General features: G+C 35.4%; 1 protein-coding gene across 2 annotated transcripts in view; it reads right to left on the reverse strand.

Annotated features, from left to right (window-relative positions):
• LOC145299475 (regulator of chromosome condensation-like) overlaps window positions 1–21,567 on the reverse strand; it is a 43,302-nt gene that overhangs the window by 14,916 nt on the left and 6,819 nt on the right. For both annotated transcript variants that reach the window (XM_080144406.1, XM_080144408.1), the window contains exons 2-6: window positions 10,095–10,164; window positions 8,525–8,712; window positions 6,258–6,437; window positions 2,645–2,789; window positions 679–750 (exon numbers count right to left, since the gene is read on the reverse strand). In XM_080144406.1, the coding sequence (XP_080000532.1) occupies window positions 679–750; window positions 2,645–2,789; window positions 6,258–6,437; window positions 8,525–8,712; window positions 10,095–10,164 (655 nt within the window). The remainder of the gene's footprint in view (window positions 1–678; window positions 751–2,644; window positions 2,790–6,257; window positions 6,438–8,524; window positions 8,713–10,094; window positions 10,165–21,567) is intronic.

The raw sequence follows: 21,567 nt of genomic DNA on the forward strand, positions 1-21,567 counted from the left end.
TACAATAATATACAGAATATTTTTTCCTCCTACCCCCCCTCCCAAGGCATATTGCCACATGGAAGTAAGGGTCTACTACTTGGGACAATGTGAGAAGATGAGAGAGAGGTGTTGGTTTACATTACATTTAAATTTCTGCATGTTACCGCAGTCACGGAAATAGGGAGGGAGTTCCAAAGTGTTGTAGTCTGAGGGAGGAAACTATTATAGTAGAAAGCTTTTTGGCATCTACGATTTTCAACAGTGAAGGGGTGAGATTTTGCTGCTGTAGGCTTGTCCAAGATATATATATATATATATATTTGTTATGATAGTCAAAAATTAGGCAATGTCAAAGGGAGGTTACTCATATTCTTGCCCAAGGTTGGCCTTTTTAAAACCAAATTTCACAAATTTGGACTTTTTTGAATTGGTTTGGCTATTAAAAATTATATTTGGCCTTTTTCAAAGTGTAACGTACAGACTAACTAAGGAAGGAACAAACAATATTGTTATGATTAACCTGGATGGAAATTTCAGATGGGTCCTTAAAATTTATTTCTCTTCCAATTTGATGTTTTTATATACCTTTAAAAATAGACTTAAAAGGCTATCATTTTGTGGAGTAGTATTGATATTGAAATATGGCCAACATTCAAGTATAGAATTATGAAAAATAAAATTTGTTGAATTAATTACCTAATCCCTTTCTTCCGCCTCGTTGTGTAAAATGACTTGCAATTCTTCCTAATTGTCCTTGTTCAGCACAGCCTGGAAATTAAACAAGAAATAAATAGCAAAATAGACCAATCACAATTATCAAAATGAAAGAGAAAAGTATAAAAATAAACAAAACCAAAACAACATCTGCATGTTTATGATGATTTCACCAGCATCAAAAACACCCATTTTCAATTGGAAGAAAAAAAAAGTTATTTGGATTCTTTGGACTGTTGTTCTCGTCTTGTTATTTTCACAACATTTGGTCGATGTAAACTAACCTTCTTCAGGTAAATCTTTGTGTTGAACTCCAGGATCTTCACAGAATTCCGAACAGAACCCTTTATTTAATCCACAAGAGTAGGATGCTCTTGTTCTATCAGCTATGACTGGGCAGAAGTCTTATGTAATTCGTAATTGTATTTTGATGGTTGCCTACACTGAGGATTGATCCATCAAACTCAAGAAGAGGTTAAGCTGGTCTCTCGAGTTTCAATAATCGCTCAAAAATTAAAAAATTAAACAAAATACTGATAAAAATCCACCCCATAAGTGGCACTCCCCACTCTCAGCGTCAGGGGATAAAATCCTGCCATCCCAATGATTAACAAATAGCTGTGACTAATGTGGAGGACTCCATGCAGACTAGACAACCCTAAGGCACAATTTTCATGAGCTCTATGCAGATGTATAACTTGCTTAACAATAACAGAAGCAACAAAAAGTTTTCACTGCAAAGAAAACAAACATGATTATGCAATACATGTCTCTTCGGTGAAATGTCTGGTACTTACTTCTTTAAACATGTGCGATAATATCAACCCCACCCAGTATTATGTAGTTAAAAAAACAAAAAAACAAAAAAAAAACAAAACAAAGTTTCTCAGCAGAACAGTGGAGAGGAAGTTATTCACCAAGATACACAAAAGAAAGCTCAAATAGGATTGTGGCTGCTGCCAGATTCATTTTTCCCTAAGATAGATGGGTTTTGGTATTCTGGCCCTTTAATGCCGAATATCAAAGTCTAATACACTTTGGCATCATCTTAAGGGCCTATTTTACGGTGACGAATTTAGCCAAGGTCTATTAGGCTTTGATATTCGGCATTAAAGGGCCAGAATACCAAAACCCATCTATCTTAGGGAAAAATGAATCTGGCGGCAGACCCCCCCCCCCCCCCAATTCACTCTCGTGAATTTCCATTTCCTACACTTTTACATGATTCTCGTTTACTTCATTGTCATTGGGGTTGGTGAGCGTTGTTCTTCTCATGGAAATCTATATCTCTAGAAAAGTGAGAATGTGTGTGTGTGTGAGAGGACACTTCTAAACATACATACTCTTTCCATTTTTGATGTACAGACTTGAAATTTGGTATAGAATATTGACATGTGGAAAACGTTTTAATTGGTTTGCATGCAGAAAAAAGGGCTGCTAAGGGGTAAAAATTGAAAAATAGGTACGTGGGAGGTATTGAATTTTTATTTGTTTGCTAACTGTTTAACGAATACGTATACATGAATAATTCACATTATAGATTACTTATGCTATCAGGTTTTAGTTTCGATCTCAACTCGAGTATTTTTTCTTTTATTTATAACCGGGCTATGCCCGGCGTTCTTGCTAGCTTAGATGCAGTTTTAACAAAAGAGTTACAATAATATCAGGGCGTCTCCATTTATACTGAACATCCACAGAATGCCAACATCAATATATTACATATAAAAGAGTCCGCTGTGGAATTTCCACAGGTCCTGTTAGTATAACTAAATATGATAAAAACTCATATCACAGACATTAATTCTTTTTCATTATTACTTTATTTTTCTTTTTTTTTCTATGAACAATTGCCAGGAAATACATTTGGCTAAATATCTTGGGAACGACAATATAAACGAGAGATTTTGGTTAGAAAGAATCGAGGAGGTGAAACGTGATGACTTACCTACTGTGTAGATTCGCCCATCGATTGTTAACAAAAGTAAGTGATCACTCCCAGAGGCCAATTTTACAAAAACTTCGTCGGGTAAAAACTCAAGTGGGGTTTTCTGTACACCAGCTTCTGTTAATCCGATTGAACCACTAGCATCCTGGTTAGAAGAAAAAAAAAAATTAATTCCCTATGAAGGTTGTAATCCTCTCTATCATAAAATAGTCAAATATTGTCTGATAATTCCCGTTCAAACTGGAACTTTATAAAATTTATTTCTTAAACATTATAATTTGAAACATTTTTACTCGATACCAACAACAATAATCAAACATCATCGTAAGTAATTAAAGTAAATTGCAAAAATCCAATTCATGTGTGCATGTGTGTGTATATATATATATATATATATATATATATATTAGGTGTGTGTGTGTATATATATCTCAATAAAAACATTGTTTCCGAAACGATCGTACAATTTATTGATTTTGTTTGTTCTTATGAAACCGATTTTTAATTTTTAATTTTAATTATAAATTATCAATCATCTTACTCAATACTAAAACAGCTCTAGGATATATATATGCCTATCGAGCTTATTATATATCTACATTACAACGAGCACTGTTTTCTTTTCTTTTAATTTAATTGTATTAGAATTTACTAATACATTAAAATATACTCTGCTCTTCAAACTTGTTCTAATCCCCTTATATATATTATATATATATATATATATATATATATATATATATATGTTTGTGTGTGTGTGTTTGTGTGTGTGAATAAAAACACCTGGTGTTCTTGGGCTCCGTGAGACGTCTTAATTTCAAGAGGGTGAAACCTTTTGCTATTACATATTTGGAAGAGCAAGTCAAAGAAGATAAAGTGTAGTATTTATTGAACAGTGACAAAAAGTGCATATATTTGCATGCAAAGAGTCTGCAGAATTTGCTGGAAATGAGTATTAAAAATTTGCATAGGACTTGACTTATTTTTTTTTTCCCTACAATACTAGAATTTTCAGGGGGGGGGAAAAAAAAACAAAAAAAAAACAATTTCAGTTTATAAACACTCATACATCATCCTCATGAAGATTCGTCAAGATAAAAAATATTGAAAATTGAAGAAATCCCATTAAAAAAAAGAATGGTCCAATTTTGACTAAAGTTAACACTTTTATACAGCCTAACATCACAAGTACATTTGAGTTATTTTATCATCGTACAAGCAGAAGGGTCTGGTGCATAAAATAAACAGTAGGTTCTTTGATAAAACAGGGACACATTCAAAATGAAGGTTTCTGTTTTAGGCACAACTGAATCATTGTACTTGATTTTTGCATTTTAAATTTTAATCCAAGTCGTTATATGAAAATAATAAATTTCATAAAATCAACAGTACATTCTCTACAGTGCAATGTAAACTACAATGAATTGTGGACTAAGTCACTGCAAGGAAGCATGCAAACCTTCCTCCCTATGCACTGCGGTGGACTCCTGACTAGAGCAGGCAATCGATCCATTTTATTGCCGAATGAGCAATTTCACCAATTTGGATGACAATAAAAGAATTGGAAGTGGAGCATTTGATGATCCTCATTCAATCCAGAGCAACATTGGGTCTCCCTGCTATTAATATATATATATATATATATATATAAAATGTGTGTGTGCGTGTGTGTATAAACCATGTTGAATGTAGGGAATAAACTTGCATGGTATTGTTCCACAAAACAAATTCACAAAAATCACTGTTTTCCATTCAGAGCATACAATTGTTTCAGCCTACGACCAAGATATTTATAATGTTCACAATGTATTTATATTTTACTGGTAAGGCCATCCTCAGTGTTCATGCAATTAGAAAATGAATATGGAATGCAACACAAAAGCAAAAAGCCCTCAACACTATTACTAAGTTTGTGAAGCAAGTCCTCACACCTAACAAAACACTTTAAAAAGCCTAAAAGTGTGTGTGTGTGTGTGTGTGTGTGAAGGACCAAATACAATTTTGAAATTCAAACTGATCCAGGAGAGAGAGAGAGAGGGGAGGGGGAAAAGATAGGGGAAGGGGAACTCTAGTGACGGATCCAAGAAACTGATGCTAAGCTAAACAAACCTGCTGACTTTTCTACTTGCTAAGAATTGATGTTCACCTTGAGTTATGCATAATTCTTCTTTTTTTTTTTTTTTTTTATTATTTGCTTTCTTTCTAGTAATAGTAGTTTTAGCGGCAGAAATAGAAATATGTTTTCGAATTACCTGGAAAACAGTGGGAGGTCTACACTTAATAAATGGTTGGGGGGGGGGGTACTAACCAACATTGTATATATAACAGTTCAGTTTGCACTTTGCACAAAACAATGCAATTCATGACTCCTTGCTCTGCGTATCGTATGTGTTGGATTTGTTTTTATTTATTCATGTTTGCAACAGAAGAAAAACTATTCCAAACCTGGGTTGGAGCTCGTCAACCCTGAAAGAAAAGACAGACTAATCTAAGAGAAACAACCCTGAAAGAAAATTCGGACTGGAGCCCTGTAGGTAGTTACTTTGAACAAATAAGTTTCTCGCAATTCCTGCGCTTGCAACGATCTCCAGTTGTCCTGATTGTCTTGCCATTGGATCCAGATTGTTTTCCAAGCGAGAAAGTGTGGACAATGCTATGCAAGTTCTCTTCACTTTAAACGAATTCACGCGCAAGTTGTGATATTGCAGAAGTTGTAGGTCAACTACAGAACAACAATTAAGAACGCAAGAGAAAATGTGACGTTAGAAAAGACAGAGCAGTCAACATCTGATACAGAATCATCACACAGATGTCCAACATGCAATAAATACTTCAGAGATCAAATCGGTTTAACAAGTCATCTTCCAACCCACAGAACAATTGCATGACCACAGTCATCTTCACAAGCAATGGATGAACATCATATAACAAACGTTGTCCCCATCCCAACGATGAAATCTTTTATGAACACTTTCTTTTTATAAATAAAATTTGAAAACAAATTGGGAATCATAATTAAGATCAACCTACAGAGTGAATGAGGTATTTTGTCGAAAAGCATAGGCTAAGTCAAAAAGTATTGACCAATTGTATGACAACAGACTCCCAACCCACCCCAAATCATTAGGGCTTCATGCTTAAGGTAACAAGTGGAATTTTTGCAATAGATGTTCAAACAAAATCTAACATTATATCCATATCATCTTCTTTCCTAAATAAAATACTTAAACGTTTGCAACAAATACTCATCTACCCACGACAACAGTTAACAATTTCCCTTACTATCTGTGCCTAAAACTATACAAAAAAATTCCACGGGCAAAGTTTCTGTGGAACAATACAGTGGATCAGCTTTCCAGTTGACTATAACATGGCTGTTTTCAAGTTCTTGTTGAGAAGTCCTCTTATAAAATTAAACCCTACTCTCAAGTTCTACCATTACTGATCATCACCATTTACCTACACTCATTAACACTTATCCTAGAGTAGCCTTTTAGCCGTGATAAACAATGGCCCCCTCCCCAGTAAAATATACATTTACAGAAGTTAATTAGCTAACAATCAACAGTATTAGACATTTTATTATCAGTAAGGCAACGAAGAAGAAACTCACCCTAAAATTTCCCCATACAAAAACTTTGCCATTGTCTGATAATGCTGCAGTGTGACTGTCACCAGCTGAAACTTGGACAATGTGTTCGGGTAAATCGACGAGGCCAGGTTCCGTCTCCGAACCTTCTTCACTTGTATCACGGCCAAGGGCACTTTCATCATTACAACCAAATGTATATACCTGGACGAGGATGAGAGAAAAAGATGAAGTAAAACACAATCTCAGAAGAAAGTAAAACAAAAAAGCATAAAACAAACATGGATCATAGATTAATATTTCGACATTTTAAAACGACATCAGAGATTTGAAAACATTGGAAAAAAAAAAAAAAAAAAGAAAAAATGATAAAAGTCCAATTTCAATAAATGAAAAATATATTTTTGTCGATTGCCTATCATTAATAAATAATAGACCTATTTCTTCTTTTCCTTATTATCAAATGCCAACGAGAGACAACTACAAGTTCTCTTGATGTAAAGGAGACTAATGTTTATTTCATGAGTCCATTCATGTTGGCACATGTTTTACTTAATAGATTAATATTTCGACATTTTTTAAGACACCAGAGAATTAAAAATAAAATAAATAAATAAAAAACAAATGAAAGCCAATTTCGGTTTTCAAGATTTTTTTTTCAATAAATGAAAAATAACATATTTAGACATTAGTCAATTTATAACAAAAGAACCTGTCATCAACATTCGCCTTCTCCACTGTTTGACAATGAGAAAAAAATAAAATGACTATCATCACTGAAATATAGACAAGTAACGTACAGAAATATTTGATTTATTTTGCATTTATTGAAAATTTTTTGAGACACAGCAATTGGCCTTATAAACGTTCTCAACATGGATCATATTTCCATGGAGAACACTGAATAGAATTAAAGAAATACTTAAAAAGTTGTATGAATTTGTTTTCATATGAGCACAGATTTAGACACAAGATCAGTTTAATGTGGGGAGCTTCTTAACAAAAAAACAAAAAACAAAAACACACACACACACACGATTGGCTCCAAAATAAAAATTGCCTCAATCTAGAAGGATTTCAACTTTGATGACTCGAGAAAGCACAGATACTACAATTTGCTCTTTGCTTATTGAAAATAAATACCCCCTCCCCCTTTTATTCATTACTAGTAGAGTGGAGTGGGGGGGGGGTCTTTGTCCGGTTGTAAAATACGCTTAAATATGACATTTTAATTTGTTCAGATTTTGTATATATTATTATAGTCGGGATTTGAAAAGTAAAAAAAAAAGTATTTGGGTGCCATCAGCTGGAATTGAAACCGAAAACAAAACTAACATTCAAAGCTGGTGACGTTACCACTGTACCAATATGACACGCATATAAATCGATTAAAAACAAATTAAGATGTACAAAATCTAGAACGATTTTTTCAATCTTGACCCCTTTTTGACCCCTTAACTATTTTAACCGGCTTAAGACCGATAAAAGAACAGTCCATAAAACAATCCAATCTGCGGCTTTTTAGTTTTGGAAGAGATCGAGTTTGAAAATACAGAGACAGACATAATGAGTTTTATAAATTAGACTGGGAGGGAGGGAGGGAGAGCTTTGCCCAGGCGTAAAATAAATTTAAATAGATTTTAATTTCATATATTATTGTAGAGTCGTGATTTTAAAAGTAAAAAATGTATTTGGATGCCATCAGTTAGAATCGAAACTGAAACTAGCGTTCAAAGCTGGTGATGTTACCACTGTACCAATGTCACATGCACATGAACTGATTAAAAATTAAAAATAAACTAAGATGAATATACAAAATGTATAATTATTTTAAAATTTTGCTCCATTTTGGACCCCTTAAAAACTATATCGATATACCCTAAAGACCCATAAAAGAATGGTCTGTAAAAAATCCAATCATTTGAGGCCCCTAGCATCGCTCTGCGACTTTTAGTTTCAGAGGAGATAGAGTTTGAAAATATGGAGACAGACAGACATATAGCCTTTTATATATTAGATATAAATCAAGCCAAACTGCGGTTTATGTTGAAAGCTATAACCAGTATCCATTCTGGTAATGCTAAATTCATTTTTTAATGAAGATGTTTGTTTTGCAAATGAACAGTTTGCAGACTAGTTTTTTCTTTTTTTTATAGTAATAAAAAAAATAAAAAATAAAATTTGCAACTAAATTTTCAGTGAAAAGAAAAAAATTGAAATTTTCTCACAACTATGTAATGTACATTTTTTTTTTTTTTTGACATGAAACCAAAAGACAAGAAAATCTTTACCTTGCCAGTTTGAGAAACACAAACAGTATGCATACCACCAGCACAGACTTGGACAATCTCCTCTGGCAAGGAAAGTAAAGCAGGCCGCGTTTTTTCAAGGATATCAGGGCCAAGACCCAATTGACCAACATCTCCATTACCAACACACAAAACAGTTCCTGGTTCTGACAGATGACTTCTGTGGGAGACTGCAAATAGAGAATGGATGAAAAAAAAAAAAAAATTAAAAATGCAGACAAAGACAAATTAAAAAATTGTTTTACATTCCTAAAATATATAAAATAAAAAAGTTCTCACGATTTGCCAAAGTGATGAAACAAATACTGATCAGATAAAAATTTATATTGATTTTTTTTTTAGGTTTTCCTTTCTAGAAGATTTATTTTAACACTTGGCGGAAAACAAATGTTTCAAAGTTACTAGATGGAGCCCATGACTGGAAAGTAGCCACTGATAACGCCACACGTTTAAACTTTCCAGTACATGTTGAATAAACAAACCAATGCCCAGACATTGTTGTTTGGTCAGATTTAAAGAAGTGTGTTCTGCTAGTGGAGTTAACTGTCCCATGGGAAGAAAGTATGGAGGCTTCACATGAGCGCAAGAAAGAGTTATGAATCCCTTCAATCTGACTGTATAATGAAAGGCTGGTAGGGTCATGTGTTGTCCATTGAAGTTGGATGTTGTGGTTTTGTGGTGCACTACGTGGTTTCTTTCCTTATTAAGATGGGCATACATGGCTGAGTCTTGAGATGTATTTTACGGTAACAAGCATTAAATTGGATTTCGTCAAAGTCATGAATCTAAGTAGAACATTTTCTAGTCGTTTAAGAACAAACGCTTTTTTACCAAGAAAATTTGTTGACAATTCAATTCTCTACAGTAACACAGGGTTTCTACAAATTTTTAATGCCCATTTTCAAGGACCTTTCAATGCTTTTTAAAGTTCTTCAAGGCCTTCAGACAAAATTCAAATTTTTGAAAACAATTTGAGGTTTGTTTTACAATCCACAGATTTGAATAAGTGATCAAAAAAAATCAAATATACAACACATAAATGTTACAGTATTGCCAAGTGATCACTCATTTAAGTATTGACCAGGCTCTATATGCAACAAATAATTTTATATGTATAGATTAATCAAATAATTTTATATGTATAGATTAATCAAGACTAAATTCAAAATCAAATTAACGGTTACAAACTTTTTTTTTTTTTTTTTTTTTTTTTAAATCATGTCCACAATTTCAATATTTTCAAGATTTAAATAAAACAATTATTATTTCAGTTAATTAAATTGTAATTAACTGTTTTCAATCTTGTACTGACTGACAATTTTTTTTTAAAGGAAATTGCCTCAGATGAGGCTTTAAGCTTTACAAAAAAACTAGCCAATAGATTCCGACACAGAAAGCAGCAATTCTTTTTTTGTTAGAAACAACTCATGGAATCTGAGAACTAAGTAATAAAACAAAGCAAACAAAAGTTATAAAGTGCTGAAAGTAAACCCAAGGTTCACTTTCTACCCTTCTTAAACAGGTTAAAAGAAAAATGAAAATAAAACTGTACCTTTTACACGCTTGGCTATTCCATTAGTGCTTAATTTAGTGGATTTCCGTTTCCCACCCGATTTCACCACCTGTAAAAAAAAATAAGAAAATTAAATTTAAAAAAGACTAAAATAAAAAAAGTGCATGAAAGTCTTAAAAAAAAAAAAAAAAAAAAAAAAAAAATCATAGAAATTTTTGTGCATCCAAAAATTGTTCCTCAACAGGCCTTTATATTGCTAGTGAAACGGTCGTGTTTGCGGTTGCTTTTTTGAAGTGGTGACTAGAAATAATAAAACGCTTATCTTTTGCCGATTGTTTTTTTCTCTCCCCACTGAGAATCTTCAAAAACTCAATACTGAGTGTAAAATCCTTTTTCAATGTTTATTTTTATTTTTTTAATAAAACAAAGTCAAATTACTTAAACAATAAATGTTTAATAAAATATATTTTTTGTTCAACGAAGGCTGTTAATAAAAGACATCCAAAGAAATTTGAATGTTTATATCTTCAAGTCTCAACATAAAATTTGGTGAATATTTAGAATTACACTTATTTAAAAATGCAGAAAAATCTTTGATGTACATACTCGTCATCACATGGGTTTGGCTAGTAACCTTCCTATTTAGCTAGTAAGCAAAAATATTTAGTGGTCAAAGGTCAACTAAAGATAAATTTATCTGTAGAGTCCTGCTTAAGTTTCCCGTCAGTTTGTTATGCACTTTTTTTTCAAAGTAAAAACACTTCTAATCTTTGAAAAGATTTCCATGAGTGTGCAGTCTGAAAGCGAAATTCTCAATTCTAACCAAAAAAATCTTTTACCACTTTTTTTTTTTTTTTTTTTTTACTCACCTTCACCCCGAAACAAGGCATATTGCCACTTAGACAAAAGAAGCTACTAATTAGGACCATGGCTAAGAAAAATTAAGATGTTGCTTTATGTTGCATTTGAACTTCTGCATATCAGTACAGTTTGGGAACCAGGTAGCAGGAAGGGGATTCCAAAATCTAGCTGTTCTAGGGAAGAAGCTATTAGAATAGGAAACTTTCTGATATTTGGGGACCTCAATAGTGAAGGGGTGTGATTTTGTTATGTATGTAATTAGATCTCCTGTAATTTGTTGGGTCAGTGTTTGTTATCTACATTTTTTTTATATATAAATAAAGTTAAACAATTAAATTTTACCCTGGTATCATTGAAAGTTATAAGCTTTTTAACAGAATCAAATCGTCAAAAAGTCACACAAAACTACACGGATAGAATAATTTGTTTTGATGAACACACTCAAACCATAACAACCTATCCTTCCCCGCTTCGTCATTGTGAAAAAAAAAAAGAAAAAGCATTATACTTTCAGAAATCTAAATCAATTGTTGAATGGTAACAGCGAACTAAAAAAAAAACCAAAAAAAAAACCAACAACACTGGATGTAATTTCAGTTGTTTTTGAGGACCAAATTCCAAATGCTGCCAACTGATTAACCAGTTATTCTCGCTCCGCTACATGCAGACATTTACAATAAAACGGATTAATCTTCTATAATATAAATCTCACCTGGCTGTTTAAATGTATGGATGTATGTTTGCATACCTAAAACTTTCAGCAGAGGCAACAGATTTTCACAAGATCGGTATGGTTTAGAAGCTCGACCCTTCGGACGACAAATATTGAAAAATTGGCTAAAAACATTCATTCCTTCACCCTCAACTGGGCACTTTTCTACAGGGAGGGGTTGCTTTTTTTTTTTTTTTTTTTTTTATTTATATCGCTGATATTTTCGAAAGCCATCCCTTATTTTTGATTGACTAGCCTTTATTTAAACTCTCGTCCCTTCTGGTTTGGCGATGGATGCAACGGCAAAGATGTCACTTTTTTTTTATGTTCTTTTCCTCCTTTGCGGTACAGGTTTGAGTCTGCCTACTACCACTTTTATTTATTTTTTTTTTTTGCTCAACACACACCTCAAACACCCAGTCTATGCCAGGCACACAGGCTAGTCTTTTATAAATCAAAGTTTCATCATTTTTATCGAATACAGTGCTGCCTATTTCAATGCATAAAACCTTAATGAAATACAGAAAATCCTACAGAGTCAATTTTTTTTTTTTTAATTTACATTGTGTGCTGGTTCATTTCATATTAATTACTTTTTTTTTTTTTTTTTTTTTTTTTTTTTTTACATAGGTATCACCACATTATCAAGGCCAAGAGGCCACTCAAGGATAAGGGTTAAAGAGTGTACAGTAGAGATTGGACAATATAGTAATCATTAGTAATGAAAATTTGGTAAATTTGATAACTTATATGGAACGGCTCATCAAGAACTTATTTACGTTAGACTTGAACACAACCATATTGTAGTCAGCTGGAAAGCAGGAAAACGGAAGACAATTCCACAGGCGTGCAGTTCTAAGAAAGAGGCTTTGTTCATGGAATCTACGTTGTTTAGGCACAGATAAAGAGTGGGGGGAATTATTGATAGTGTTTACAGCTAGACGAGTGTTTCTTGTGAAAGTTTGGCGAGGGGGGACTATAGATTGAAGCTCGGACTTGTGACGGCCTTCACCTGAGGTAGGTTGTGCCAATTCCTAGTGAATTCGCTGCAGCACGTATCAAAGCAGGTATATCAACTGCCAATTCCTCAGAATATCTCGACCATCTGTGATTCCATTGTTGCATACCAAAGATGCAAGAGCCAGTCATAGGTTCCAAGTCAGCCTTAACAGTTGTGAACCAAGTCTCTTCAGCTGACCACTGCTCTTGTGCCATCTTGGTAGCGGTGTTAGTGATATTGCCTTGTAAATCAGGCCAGTTGGTGGATGACGAAGGGTGTGCCCAAAACATTGGAGCCTACTGATAAACACTTCTTCTTGAAGTTTAGGAAACTTAAATCATGCATGGATTCTGGCGTTTGGGACATGTTCAGAGATATGAATCCTGAGAATGCGGCAAAGACATCATCAACCAAAAACTTCCAGCCTTTGAATGTCAGTCACTTGTAGGGGCCAGGTTTCGCACTCGTATAGAAGGATCTGCAGACAAGAAATTTTTAGATGCAGCATTTGGTCATTAACAACTACATCAGCCACTAAACTATCTATATAAGAGCCAGATACGTCCAAGGATGGAATACTGTTGCCACATATGGGCAGGAGCTGCTAGAAAAGACTCGTCCTGCCTTGATAGGGTTCAAAATAGACTTTGTGGCCTGGTGGGAGATGTCCTTTTCTCTTCGCTGCAACCTATATCTCACAGAAGAGATGTTGCGAGTTTGTCTCTGCTTTATCGTTATTTTCATGGAAAGTGTTCAACTGAGCTTCAATCTATGGTCCCCCTTCGCCAAACTTTCACAAGAAACACTAGACTAGCTGAAAACATTACCAATAATTTTCCTCACTCTTTATCTGTACCTAAACCTAAACATAGATTCCATGATCAAAGCTTCTTTCTTAGAACTGCACGCCTATGTAATTGTCTTCAGTTTTCCTGCTTTCCAGCTGACTACAATATGGTTGTCTTCAAGTCCAACGTGAACAAGTTTTTGATGAGCCGTTCCACTTAAGTTAACAAATTTACCGAACTTCCATTACTATTGATTACTATATTGTCCTTTTGACTATTCTACACTCTTTAACCCTTATCCTTGAGTGGTCTATCGGCCTTGATAAGTTGTGACGCCAATGTAAAAAAAAAAAAAAAAAAAAAAAAAAAAATACACAAAAAAAATCCCTAAAATATTAGAGAATACATTAGACAAACAGCAGCAACAACAATTATGTCTGCTGCTGCTGCTGCTGCTGTTTCAATTAAGCATACATAGTTTTTGGCAACTACCATTCACCCCTTTATGACATCATCCATTTTCCAGTAGATATAAATATATAAATAAAATATGCATCAAGTGTGCTTGAAAGCCAAATTACAATACTTGTTTGAAATTTATAATTTAAATATATTTCAGAGTCAAAATCCGACTCAGTTTTTTCCTTTTCTTCTTTCTTGCCATGTTGTAAAGTTAGAGAAAGAAATGTCTGTAAAGATCTGCGTGTTGTCTCTCAGCGGTTGTATTTTGAAATGTCGGAAACCGTGCGTTGGCTATGTGAGATTAACGTCAGGGATGCGAGTTCCGTTATAGAAACGTTGATTTAATTTGAATAAAATAAAATATGCATCAAGAAAGCCAAATTACAATGCAATTTTACAAAAATAAACAAATACTTTACTATAACGGAACTCACACCTCTGATGTTAATCTCGCATAGCCAATGCACCGTTGCCAACATTTCAAAATACAACCGCTGAGAGACAAAAAAATTGAACCTTGGTATGTGTGTCAACTAAGTGTTACTTGTATCCGTGCGCAAATATACATTTATATAGTTTTGATATCCACGTGTTGTGCGTTCAGACATCAACGAATTAAGGTCGGAGCGCTAAGTATTTTGGTTTTGATTCTAACTGATGCACCCAAGTTATATTTTTTTTAACTTTTGAAATCATTGGGTACAATATAATAATTAATAGAGAATTGGCTCTATAATCTGCAATATAAATCTCACCTGCCTGTTTAAATGTATATTTGTATGGTATGCCTAAAACTTTTGACAGAGGCGACAGATTTTCACAAGATCAGTATCGTTTTGAAGCTCGACCCTTCAGGCGACAAATATCGAAAAATTGGCTTAAAACATTAATTCCTTCATCCTCAACTGGGCACTTCTCTACAAGGAGAGGTCGCTTTGTTCGCCAATATTTTCGAACGTCATTCCGTCTTTTCGATTGACTAGCCTTAATTTAAACCTTCGCCACTTCTAGTTTGACAATGGACACAACAGAAAAGACATCACTTTTTTTTCACATTCTTTTCCTCCTTCGCGGTACGGATTTTAGCCTGCCCGAGGTGGTTGCATGACAATATTGTGAATCCGCGAATATCATGTCAGGCCATTTTTAGATTCGTATATTAGACTACAAATATAATAACTTAGCGTTACCAATATGGGGAGGGTGTTTTGTAACTATTCTGTACTTTCATCTAACATTTTAATAATACAAAAACAAAAAGATATCGTAAAACTTCAATTTAACTTGAAAATACTATAAAAACAAACACAAAAAAAATGCATGGTAACATAGGCACCAATTTCTAGCAAATCAATTATGGGCGTGTTTTTGTGTGTGGGAGGTGCTTAGAGTTAGTGGTTGGATTAAGTAACAAACAAACATAAACCAACGTGGTTTATAGAACTTTCAAAAAATTAGCTGGTTTTACATACGAGCCGAAATGATTCTCCTACCAGCAAAATAACAAGTATGACAAGAGGACATTCCAAGAAGTTATTCAAGACTCAAGAGGAAGTACTTTCCTGTGCCGAGTGATCGACACGTGGAATGCGTTGCCTGAATCAGTTATAAAAAGTGAAACGGTACTTGACTTTGAAAAAGGGCTGAATAAATTCTGGAAAAATAATGAACAGAAATATAATTATAAGGCACGCATCAACATCGTCAAAGAGATGATGGTGACGAAGGTGTTGAGTCCCAATCACAGGCGAAGCCTCCTCTTCCGGGACGTCATCTGTAAGCAAATAACAACGAAAAAGTTCCGATCTCAAGACAAAGAAAAAATTCCTTAAAGAAAAAAAAAAAGAGGGGGGTGTTCAATAAGCGATACTAATTTATATATATACTAGCAAAGATACCCGTGCTTCGCACGGAGCTTTGTTGCGCACTCGGGTACCAAAATCTGTGGGCACCTTTCCAGTAAGTTGATGTTGTAAGAGGAACGATTGAATAAGGTGATTAACATTTTAACTACCTCTTGTAGTGACTGAAATTCAATCAGGAACTTCACAAAACATTTTCATCAAAAAGGAAGGTTACTTGATGTTACATAGTAAATTTTTCATTGAAGTAATTTTCAACTCTTGCTTAAATTTTATCTTGCACATTCAATACTAAAAACTTACCACAATCAGATCATGTCAGTTTTTCCTCATATCCATTTCTCGAACTTTTCACTGAAGAGCCTCAGGGTAAACTACATTTCTGCTGCTTTGATTTGGAGCCAGAATGTAGAGTTTTTCTGAACTTCCTGTCCGGCTGATGGAGACGTAGAACATACCGTGACTGAAGCAGTCTGATGTCAAGTCTACGCCAATGGTGTTAAATGTCTGACCTTGACTTTTGTTTATGCTCATTGCAAAACACACCTTCACAGGAAATTGGAGTCTCCGGAATTTAAATGGAAGTTCTGAGTCCGATGGAACTAAGGGGATCCTTGGCAGTAGAACGGTTTCGCCTTTGTAGGGACCACAGGAAATGGTGGCCTCAAGTACATTGGTGTGCAATCTGGTGATAACACATCTGGTTCCGTTTGTTGTTTTTGGCGGTTCCAAGGATCGAAGAATCATGATTGGCGATCCAATTTTGAGATTTAAAATGTGTGGAGGCATTCCAGATATCTCCAAAGAGTTTAAAAACTCCACAGGGTAGTGAACAGCTTCATATTCATTAGTAGCCGAATCAACTGACTTGTATTGCTTTGTGTCTCCTGGAAATTCATCCATTATTGAATTGTTCAAATGATTCACATTGCTGTTTAATGGCGAAATAATAGCCCTCTCAGCAAGCCAATCCGGTGATTTTCCATTGTTTTGCAGGTCTGGGTACACTTTGTCTTTCAGTTGCTTCTGATTACCGACACATTTACCAAGCGCAGTTGGAATCTTAATTGTGTCAGGTGAAGAAGTGATAGGAAACTGACCATTACCGATTTGGAGAAGCAATTTTGAGAAGTCTGCTGCAGCTGTGTTATCAGAGATATAGGCTCTCATATTAGTAGTCAGTCTCTTCACTATAACGTGCCTCCAGAGATAGGATTGTTTCAAACTTGCATTGACAATGTTAGCCCTTGTGCCATTTTTAACCACTGGGAGGATTTGACGGAAATCACCGCAAAATAAGGTTGGAATGCCACCCATGGGATTCTTGTTTCCTGTGATGTCTTGCAGTGTTCGGTCAATTGCTTCATAAGCACTCTTGTGCGTCATTGGGGCTTCGTCTACAATGATTGCAGAGGTGTCTCTAATTACATTTGCCATGGCTGAGTTACCAGTAATTTTGCAAACTGGCTGATCCATTCGATGAGTATCCAAGGGTACTTTAAAAGTGCTGTGAAGAGTGCGGCCACCTTGTAGTAGAGTAGCAGCAATGCCACTGGATGCTGTTGCAAGCACAATCTTTCTCATGGATCTAATCTTTGCAAGGATCAAATTGATTACAAAAGTCTTGCCCGTACCACCTGGAGCATCAAGAAACATCATGTTTTTGTTCATTTCACCTTGTGCTTCCAACATTGCCATGAATGAATTGTAAACTTCTCTTTGAGAATCGGTCAGTTTTTCTTGCATATTTTCTGCTTGTAGGGAAAGTTCTTCAAGATTATAAGTAACTTCACGTTGATACTCTCTCGCGAGTCTTTCATCTCTCCCTTGCGTTGGTGCAGGTAATCCATAGCTTGCCAATGGTTGACCGCACATAAGAACTTTTTCTTCAATTAGACAAAGAGTTTTATTGTAGATGTCCTCATTAAAATCTGCTTCTGGATTGTTAACTTCTTGCCTGTATCTGTGAAGAATGTCTTCAGATATTACATCACGAAAAGCCATCCAGATCTCAAGAGGATTGCTTGGCTCACAGGCTGTTAAAATTATCACAAATAGGCTTCGCAAATTTGAAGGTGATTGAGTGGCACTTGCCTCTCCTACTGCTTGATGCAAGTGATGGTCATTTTCTAGAAGGCCTCGAGCAAGGCACGCTGCTCTGTATGTTTCAAACACCTGACCATTGTATGCTCGCAAATCTTGAAATGAAGTTGGACCAGCAACCTCATTGAGCAACAGGCGTAAGAAATAACACTCCCCTGCTTTTGGACTAATCGTGTAGATTCTCCCAATGCATGGTGCCTTCCATACATTTTCAGTACCTTCAACTTGTACCCCACGCATTCTTCTCATCCATTTCTTTGTCGATTTGTTCCAAGTGTAAAACTCAGGGACTTCTACGTATTTGAGGCCCCTTGCAAAGTCATCCTCATGGCAGAGTTGAAAAAATGCTGTCAAAGTTGTGGCAGGCGGTGGACCTTGGGCTCGTTCCAGAGCAGTATCAGCTGAGAACATGACACGCTGCCCATTTTCAAGATGAACAGAAAGTTGTACAATTGGGGGGAAATGTTCATGGATGGGATGTTCCAATATCCTCCAGGCCGCCTCTGAACTGCCGACATAGCTTGCATTCTGGAACTGCTGGATCTCATCCACAATGTGACTTTGTACTTGGCCTTGTTGGTTAGCTGCTCCATCAGTTCTTTGTAGTTCAAACACTGCTTGATCACATCCTTTATTCACGTATTTGAGGACATATTTGATGCTTTGGATCGAGCTGCAAATTTCTACGTTAATGTGAGCGTTGAACTGCTGAAGGAGGACCTTGTTGTACGGAACAATCCACTGGTTTGTTATTTCTTGATTAACATACCGACCATTTCTCTTCATCCTTATTGTACCAGTCTGGCCTCCATCTTCTGGTTTTCTTCGCCTGTACTTGGGGTAAGAGTCTTGGCCTTGCTCGGTACACTGAAGAAATTCTTTTGGGTATTTTTTGGAACATTTGTTGTCAATCATACATGGACAATTTGGATTAAATGGTCCACAAGGTCCATGCACCATATGTGCCATCACTTTAGCATGAAGATCAGGATCTTCCTCTTTGTCAGGGATCTCTGCAGATATGCAGAGATCCATTTTTTCTGGTAGAAGTTTGTCCTCTGGGGCCTGCCAGGTGAGGATGTGTGCATGCGGCAGTCCTCTTTTTTGATATTCAATACTGTACAGGAAAGCCCTCAACCTGCCAAATCCTCCCTTTTTAATAAATTCAAGTAACTTTTTTAGCTTCTGCCTGAAAACCCTGGCAACAATATCTGGACGATCCTGAGGGTCTTGCCCTTGAAGACAATTTTCTGTAATTTCTGTCCACTTTGGATTTGTTGTGAACGTGATGAAGAGGTCGGCTCGGCCCATTCGCCGAACATATGCCATGGCATCACTTTGACGCTCAAACATGTATCGAGGGCCTCCTGTATAAGTTGCCGGAAGTACAACTCGTTGACCAAACTGTTCTGGATTCCCATCCTCCCTAAGAATTGAATCTCTCAAGTTGCTATAATTGTCAGCTCTCAGGGTCTGTTGCTCACGCCTCAGGAACTGTAAACGTTCTGTTTCAATCTTGCAGTACACATCCACCAGCCATTGTTGAAATAGCCTTCGGTACCAGAGAAAATAGTTTCCAGGCCGAGTCATTAAATGGTACGAATAAAATTGCTGTTGGGTAACTTTTCGCCCATTGGATGCCTTCATGTAGATGTTGTAAGATGGAGAACCAAAGGGGTACATTAACGGGTACATTAAAGTATCGTAGAGGGGATGTAGTTCGGAGATCCGTTTTAATGTATCATTTCTAAAACGCAAGACAATATCCCGGTTAGCTGTTGGTTCATTCTCCATTAATATTCCAATCTCATACGTTGTTGTTGGAGCATTGAATCGCCGTGGATGCTCTTCTTGCGGCCTTCGGTCTTCCCTTATGACAACTTTATGTTCTACCAAGTGTTCTTCTTCAATCCTCTCCTTTGTTGTTTTCAGCTGACAAATGAAGCTGTTGTTCTCATGTAAAAATTCAGTCAGACTTCGGAGAATGTCTCTATTGAGTCTACTGTCATGTCCCCGATTATGTAGTTCCTCTTCCAGACTATCCAAGAAGTAGACTTGAATAAACTTTGCTGTTTCATCTTCAGGTGGTAAAAGACTCCCAATCTGGTGGCAAACCTGGCCTCGAATTCTAAAAGAAGGATTCCACCCATGTACTGCCGCAATTTTGTGACCAAATGATGTCATTGCAAAACAATTGTTATAACTGCGTAGATTTTGCAGAAAATCTTTAGAGATGGGACCATTGCCGGAGAGCAAATCTTGAAGCAACTGAGGCAGTGGTGGAAAGCTATCAAGCACAACTTTGCCAGAAGAACAACAATAACCAGGGGTTTCTCCTTTAAATTTTACAGCTGAGCAATGTTGACATACTTTGTCCATTTTTCCTATATCAGCTGTAGTGAGAGAGTCATTTTTGTTGTAGAGCAATCCTTTTCTATTGCAGTGTTCTATTTCATGGTGTCTCAAAGCAGTCATTCGTTGTCTAGCTGCCTCGTTTTCTGTCAATTGCTGGGGCAAAGTCATACTCTCTCTCCATGCAGCCTCTCGTTGTTGCCCTTGGTATAGGCGAAAGCTTCGTTGGGTTTCCGATTCATTCTGATGTCGTTGAGCCACTCTCAACTGACCTTGTGTACGTCTACTTACCTCATATAATTCATTCGATCGTAATATTGCTTCTTTTTCCAGTACATATCTTTGCCTTTCTTGAATTTCATCTTGTGATGAATTTAACCGCCTTACAGCATGTCTAGTTCTGTCAGCTTCACGTTGGGTTTCTCTTTCCAAATCTGACAGTCTTGCTCTCCTTTCTCTTTGACGTATCCTGTTAAGTTCTAGACGTCTTTCTCTATCTGAATTGTTTTCATTGGAGCGAATTGCAGCAACTCTTAGTCTATTAGCTTCCAATCTTTCCATTCTTTCTTCCTCACTTTCGTTTCTACTTCGTTTGGGTGGCATAATTTCGGTTTTAAACGGAATTGTTTAACGATATTAATGATTGTAAATTAATTAAGCGTAAAGGAAATGTATACTAACTGAAATGGACGAACTATAAATAATATTTCTGAATAGTACAATTATAAACAATTATATTGTAGCAAAAATGAATAAAAGCGACCTACTTGTGACTCATTACTTCCGGGTGTAAACGTCACAGTCTAAAAGTAATAATTAAAAAAAAAAAGTAAATGTAAAATAAATGTAATACCAACTTAGGTTAACTAATATATGTAAACAGTACAATTAAAACAGTTCTATTGAAACAAATAATTACTAAGATCTAGGTAATTGTTAGTCTCATTGTTATGGTTTTAAAGAAAAAAATGTGTAAAAAAAATTCTGCTTTTGTGAGTACGTGTATTTCTTTTAAATTACATAACCTTTTTATTTTATTATTTATATCTCTTTTAAATTTATATATTTTGTTAGTAAACTGGAAGAAATTCAGTTGAATAAAACCTTGTTCGTGTTCTTTACGTTAAACTCATATTTTTATAAAAGGTTAATCCGGTTTAAAGAAAGCACTACGTTTAAATAAGACTGGAAATAACTAATTCAATATATAAATAGAAAAATGAAATAAATATAAGCTTTAAGTCTTAAGATAGTAATAATCAAAATGTAATAAATTATTTGTAGTTCAAATCTATGATAAGACAGGCTTTCGAAATAGGCTCGACCAGAAAGATTAAATTGGAATGAAATTATAATCTCCGTGCCATTTTCA

The sequence above is a fragment of the Euprymna scolopes genome, chromosome 2 (genome assembly GCF_053919585.1).
Source record: "Euprymna scolopes isolate OS-2025 chromosome 2, ASM5391958v1, whole genome shotgun sequence".
Taxonomy (NCBI): domain Eukaryota; kingdom Metazoa; phylum Mollusca; class Cephalopoda; order Sepiida; family Sepiolidae; genus Euprymna; species Euprymna scolopes.